Raw genomic sequence first — 7,375 nt, forward strand, 5'->3', positions numbered from 1 at the left:
GAGTTTGAGAATGCTATTCTGATGGTATGTGACCAATGGCATGCATATACAAGACCTCAAGTCCAAGTTTGGGATAACTGTAGTCAAAGCCTAAAGCAAAGGTAATTATGTTTAGTTTACATGGGGCTCATACCCATGTCACTTATCCCATCAGCACTATGCCTTCTGCAAGTGAGACTAAGATTACAATGGTCAGCAGAACAAAAGGGTAACAACTGTGAAACCACGAGGTTACAGAAGAAATGGAGGCCTTGAAAGGCTCCAAGACTTGCCTTGGGTCACAAAGCACACTGCCGGTTCATGAGATCTCGGTGCTGCACATGGTCAGACTTGCATAAATAATTTGAATGTACAACCATCCACTTTTTAGTCAATTATGTACAAGTAAAATAAGTTTTAATGTAACAAATTATTTAAATAATGTGTGCCCTATGAGGATTTATCCCACTTAATGGCAACTGAACTCTACCACATTACATTAACATATAACAATAATAATAGCAAATATTTGAGTGTTTACTATGTGTCAGGCACGCTTCTCATCATCAGATATTAACTCATTTGATATAACCACCCTAGGAGTAGATGTGATCATCATCCTCTCAGAGAGGAAAATGAAGCACAGAGAGGTCACAGAAAGCAGCGTACCAGGACTCAGACCTAGGAAGTCTGGTATCTGAGGCTATACTCCAAATTATTGAGTTAAATGATCTACTCTAATAAAATGTATATTAAGCATATACAGTAAAGCTTAAAAGTAAATATGTGTTGACTGCTAAGCTACACAAATGTTAGTACTATTATCTGTATTTCCTTTCATTTCCTCATCACCAGTTATTTTTTTAAATCACCACAAAATCAAGTTCTCTCTTTGTAAGAATTTGCCTTTGTTTTGCTTTAAATGTTCAGTAAGCATTGTGGTCCAATTATATAATATGTCTAAAGAAATTTTGCTGGCTGGGTGTAGTGGCTCATGCCTGTAATCCCAGCACTTTGGGAAGCAGAGGAGGGCAGATCACTTGAGCTCAGGAGTTCAAGACTGGCCTGGGCAACATGGCAAAATCCTGTCTCTACAAAATATACAAAAATCAGCCAGGTGTGGTGGCACATGCCTGTAGTCCCAGCTACTCAGGAGGCTGGGGTGGGAGGATCTCTTGAGCCCAGGAGGTTGAGGCTGCGGTGAGCCCTGATCGTGCCAAGGCAATCCAGCCCAGGCAGCAGAGTGAGACCCTGTTTGAAAAAAAAAAAAATTGTGCATTCTTTTTTCACTGGGTCCATTTCATCTAGCAATGAAATCAACATTAAGTGGAGAAATTACTGTTCCTGTATGAAAACCCACTTAAGTTCAAAAAGAAAACTATTAAGAATTCCTTTATAAACGCAACTGCATGTTCATGCATTGTAATTCCAGGAAACTAAAGAATATAAAATTACCCTGATAAGCTAATGTGGAGCATTTCAGGGAAAAATTGTATTAACTTATAGTTTTATTATTGATATAAAAGAAAACTTCAAATATTGTACAGTAAGGTGTGCTGTAGAACACTATAATACACCATTACTAATTATTCATTACTCAAATGTAATATATACAGCAATCACGAAATCAGAAAATAATGGGCAACAGCCAGTGCCTTAAGGGTGACATAACATCTATACTATTTTATTGAACAGTTAAAGCACTTGCTATTTTTCTAAATATTTACACTATTACTGCTTATTTTTACAAATTCTAAATATCGTTTCTCTCCAAAAAGTAGACTTTCCAGTTCTTGGCACTAATTCTTAGTCAAATAAGCCTGAAAATACTGATAACCTTTTCAGTCTTTTATTGCTCTACCACAGGTATAAGGGCTCAGGATGAGATTTCTGCATCCTAAAGAAAAGTATGCAATAGCTTAAAAATTTTAAAACTAAGTAATTGATACTCACAAGCAGATAACATCAACTAAACTTTTTTCTTTACTAATTTTCCTTTTCTTTTACAAGAAAATAATCATTAATATACTACAAAAGCATGTAGTCTCCATAATTAAAAAATTTAAATGTCAGATATACAAGTAATGGCATTTTTTCCAATAATTCACAATTTTTACAATTTCTGCTATTTTGGAACAAACATTAAAATTCCACGATTTAAGTATCAGTAAATATGAACTGAAACACTTAGCATCTCAAAGAATTATCAAGAATGGTAGAACTTGCAATGAACTCTATAACTTATATTGGTGATATAGTTCCCCTTTATTTATTAAATATACATTCTACTAAGGAATATTTTCATGTGAATAGCTCTGGTTTGAAAAATTAATTTCTTATATTGTGAAGAGCCTTAAGGTTGTACAACTTTGTTATATGATAACCTTGAATGGTAGGATACATTTACTCAGAACAGGGAGCTATTATTATAAATGGTCATTTTTAATTCACATTAAGGTAAGTGGAATTTAATCCAATTTTGCAAAGGCTTTGTTTTAGAAAAATCTTAAGAGGGAAACCTTTCTTTGAGAACCATAAAACTCAAAATCTGTGCTGCAGTATATTAAGTGTGGGCCAATTGAAATTACTGTTGAAAAATGAAAACAAAACTGTATTGATATTCTGAAATAAACACTTTATGATGTTTCACTATATTGACAAGTTGAAGTGTAATTAATGACAGAAGTACATTTTATACCTAAAGGTTAGTTATTAGTGAGGTCTACATATTTAGAGTTATTCAGTAGCAGATAGTATTGGTAGGTAACTACATAAAACAATACTTTTGTAAATTTTGCATTTAGTAGCTAACATGTGATGTCAGTACAATTCTCAAAAACCTGTCAATGAGTAGTATGAGTTGCTAGCAAGTGATCTTCCCTGAGGTAAGAGACCATATGCAAAAGTCAGTGTTCATCTCCAATGAAGTTAAGACACTTAAAAATAATGGCAATAAGGACCTGTGGCTAGAAATTACGGATGCATTTCAGATTGATATCTTAATTGCAAGCAGTAGGCTTGACTAAAAAACCAAACTAAAAATCACTGGAAGACATAGAGTCAGTATCAGTCAATAGCATTTGCTAACTTTGTCAGCCCTCTACCCTAACATTTTCCAATAAAATATCTGAAACAGAGTGAAGGGGGAGAAATGGGCTTGCTCTTTAACTAGTTCCTGAGTAACCATTCTCATGGAGTTAATTATAATTCTATCTTAATATATGGCAGCGTCTTATTTTCTTCGATTTACACCAATTTCTCATTACTGGTATTCTAGATATATACTATCCTCAACACTATTTGGACTTTGGGCCATCAACTCAAATTTGGTATGATTACCTATATAATGGATCATTGAAGAAAAAATTTACAACTTTCTTTAAATGTTTAGTGAAGAACTGCAAACAGAATTGTAGGACTGCATTTTAGTTATAATGTTACATCCAAGGCTAAAAAAAATATTTTACTTAAGATGTCTAGCTTGCACTCCAAGATGTGGCTATATCACAAATTATAGTACTAGAAAAATAACCATTCTATAGTTATATATTTGTTATGAAAACCATATGGAAGGACAAAGGATGATATTTAAAAACTTAAAAGAAACCTTATTCTAAAACTTCTTTGTGAGGATACCTGGCTTACTTCTCAAAAATCATCAATCACCCCAACCAAATTTTCAGCTGATTTGAAATAATTTCAAGAAATTTAATCACCTATCAGAACTGAGCCTTTTATTCTTTTATCAAGGGAGAACCCAAACTGTTATTGTACTATTCATACCTAACTGACTTTTAAATACATTGCTGTAGCTAGAGAAATTAACAAAGTTGTCAGAGATTAAGCCCATCTTCTAATATTTACATATGCATTCTAATTTACACTAAATGTAAGAATAGGGAGATAAAGTTTCTGATATTTTATGTTAATGCTATGAGATATTTGTCAGTTATCAATGAAGAAAATATTTGTTAAAGAAAAGATGATTATATCATTTTACATGAAAGCAGTGCATTTTTTGATTAAACAGTTTTCCTGTATTTAAATCACCCCCAAAAAAGTTCCAGTGGCTGAAAACGCCAAAAATAATTATAGTGGTTAGTGAAGTGATATTTGTAATTTGTAGTTTAATACACAGAAGCCACCTTTACTAAGCAGTAAACAGTATTTGGTAACTACAGCTCTTACTTTATGTAAAACTACTGCACAACATAAAAGTTTAAAAATTTCCTGCTGTTTTGATAGGGAGAAAATACTTGAAAGTAAATTTAGGATGAAGATAAAATTATAAAGACAAACGTGATAATGTGATAAAACTAACCCAAATATATATTTTGCTCAATACACCTGTAAAATGTCTAGATTCTCCATTCTTTCCTTAAATAGAGTAGTTCGTTTAACAAGTAGATTCAGTTAGAGATACTTTCACAGAAAGATGACGAAAATCTGCCTTATCTGGAAACACAAGTTAAAGTACTATCTATATCCCTTATGAATTAACAGGCAGAGATTTTTAAACATCTGATAAAATACTTTCTTACGTACATTTTCTTAGAATTACACACACAGTTCTGCATCTGTTACATGTGCAAACAGAGACAGCCAGGCTTTGAATGCTCTAGGTAAGAGATTGTATTAACATACATTTTGTCTTTCAGCCATTCAAATTCAACTTAATTACAGTGAACAGAGGAAGAATAGGGGTTGAAATGTACATTTCAGAATACAGATTTGCAGAATAAAATAAAATAGTGCAATACCAATCTCAGGATAAACACTCTTTTGATGTCTTTAAGAAATAAACATGAAAGCTGCTTCTCAAGGAAACTGGCACTAAGGATTTGATGAATACACTAAGCAAATGCCCAGCTGATCAGGGTATGATGCAGTAAAATTTGCATCTAAACCCAAGTGAAGCCAACAAATAAACTGTTACGGATTCTTTTTTTTTTTTTTTTTTAAAGACGGGGTTTCACCATGTTGGTCAGGCTGGTCTTCAGCTCCCGACCTCAGGTGATCCGCCCCACTTGGCCTCCAAAGTGCTTGGATTACAGACGTGAGCCACCGCGCCCGGCCAACTCTTACGGACTCTAAGAAAAAAAAAAGAAAACATTTTTGGCTCAAAGGGGCACAAATATACTTAGTATATACAGGCTTAAATACCACTGATCAAAATTGTAGAACAATTAACTCATTCATAAAGATAAACTCTTATTTATAATTCTCTGTGAATCTGACAAACGCTGAAAATCAGAGATTAACTACTGCTACCATTATTTCTTTTTCTACCACACTTTGCAATCAACTTTTCTGCAAGATTTAAAAAAAAAAAAAATCAGGTGGTTCTTGCCCAAGCCAGGAATCAAAAATAATGGTAACATATTAATAACAGAGCACACACAATTGGCTGTGTTGACTCAGGCAGCAACACAACTGAATCACATTGACCTTATCAATCCAGAAGAGATTTTTCCCCAACCTTGCACAAATCAGCAAAATGTTAATCATTACATTCTATTAAGATATTTTGCCAAGAATACATATCTCTATGAATGTGTTTATGTTCACGGAAACATCTGCATCCCACTGTCAAATAATTATATGAATTTTAAGACACAATTTAGTTCAGATAAACTTCAAGTTTACATAAACCTTTTGACACTAATATGTGAGATGGTTACCTTGATGACATCAACATTAGCAAAGTCTCATTTCCCCTCCATTTCTAGCCTTTTCAGAAATCAAACATATTTAGTAAGAGAATTTTCACGTTGGAAATATTAAGACTTTCATGGAACTAAAATTACAAAGAACTGCCAATGAACCACATATATGGAAGAAAGTCATCTCAGCAGATCTAATAGCTAATTTATAGAAATTCAGAGCCAGCCTGGGCAGCAGTATATTAAAAGCTATTGCCAATCACACACTTGCTATCATGCACTGAATAACAAGATATAATTTTTGAATTATATACGTACAAGATTTTTAATGACTAATCAAGTTACGTGGCCCAGCCAACAAATATTACATATTCACAATAAACATTCTGCCTTTATTAGCCTCTAATTAAATCAAGAGTGATCCATTGGCTCAGTTGTGTTAGTCATCTCAGCATCTTGACTATCCATCTCTTCAAGCTCCTCCATGGAATTTCCCTTTTGTGCTTTTGACCTTGTGGCAAATGCTGCTCCCAGTGCATCTGCTACACAGCCATCAGTTGTTTCTATATTCAAATTTTCAGTACCACCGGTTAAAGGAAAAGATTCAGGCAAGCCAGTCCCAGACTTTGCAGAAGAACTCACTACTTCTATTTTCCTTTGAGGAACATCAGATGGTGACTGCTCTGTACTTTGATCCCGCAAGTGCCTGTCCATTGAAGCCTGAATAGAAGAAACCATTTCCTGCAATTTTTTTCGCTGGGCCTCAACCAAATCAGGATCAAGCTGCCTGCCGTCTCTCATTGTTACTACTCCAGGAGCTATTCGAATAAGCTCACTATTACTAGAAGAAGCTGTAAATACAGAAGGCTCTGTTTTAGAGGAACTACTACTAAAGTCTGTCCCTGTATTATGCTTTCTTACAACTGAAGTTTCCCTAGCTCTCGGATCAAGGTGTGGATTACCAGATGCAGTTCCTAAAGAATGCCCTTTTCCCTGAAAGGCAGTTACATTATGAAGTTGCTCAGATTTCTTTTTTACTACTCCACCACTACCTAGTTTTAATACCCCATGTGAAGGACTTGATTCCCTACTTCTTGTAGTAGCCTCTGCTCGAACCTGACTTACAGCCTCTTTAACTAAATCTTCAACATCAGGACCAATGGGGAAATGTCCTGCAGCATCCACACACAATTCCAGTCTATCTTCAGAAGCATTATAGACAAAGGTTTTGCCAGGCAGATGTGGAAAAGTACAATGCTTGCCATCAGCCATACCTAAAAAAGGGGAAAAGATATTTAACATATTAAAATCTTAAGGTATTAGCAAAAGTGTAGTAAAGGCAATTATAGTTAAAATAGTGAATTTTAAATAACAATTTACAGATAACAGCTGTCAAAACAAAATCATCAGAAAAGAATTTACTGTATTACAAAAAAGAATTATTACCATAGACCCTAATGTAGTTCTCCCCAGAGATCTTTTTTTAAAAAAATCATGCTATTAGCAAAGTTAAGAATGGGGCTTCAGGCAGGGCTCATGCCTGTAATCCCAGCATTTTGGGAGGCAGAGGCCTGTGGTGTCAGGAGCTAGACTGGCTAACATGGTTAATTCCCATCTCAACTGAAAATACAAAACATTACCTAGGCGTGGTGGAGGGTGCCTGTAATCCCAGCTACTTGGGAGGCTGAGGCAGGAGAATCACTTGAACCGGGGAGGCAGAGGTTGCAGTGAGC

The 7,375-nt window shown here is 34.8% G+C and overlaps 1 protein-coding gene across 1 annotated transcript in view; it reads right to left on the reverse strand.

Moving 5' to 3' along the window:
* Positions 1 to 1,635: 1,635 nt before the first annotated feature.
* VCPIP1 (valosin containing protein interacting protein 1) overlaps positions 1,636 to 7,375 on the reverse strand; it is a 34,870-nt gene continuing 29,130 nt past the window's right edge. The window contains exon 3 of the mRNA XM_017547499.2: positions 1,636 to 6,916. Coding sequence (XP_017402988.1) covers positions 6,054 to 6,916 — 863 coding nt within the window. The 3' untranslated portion in view covers positions 1,636 to 6,053. The remainder of the gene's footprint in view (positions 6,917 to 7,375) is intronic.

This window comes from Cebus imitator, unplaced genomic scaffold (genome assembly GCF_001604975.1).
Source record: "Cebus imitator isolate Cc_AM_T3 unplaced genomic scaffold, Cebus_imitator-1.0 Scaffold198, whole genome shotgun sequence".
Classification (NCBI taxonomy): Eukaryota; Metazoa; Chordata; class Mammalia; order Primates; family Cebidae; genus Cebus; species Cebus imitator.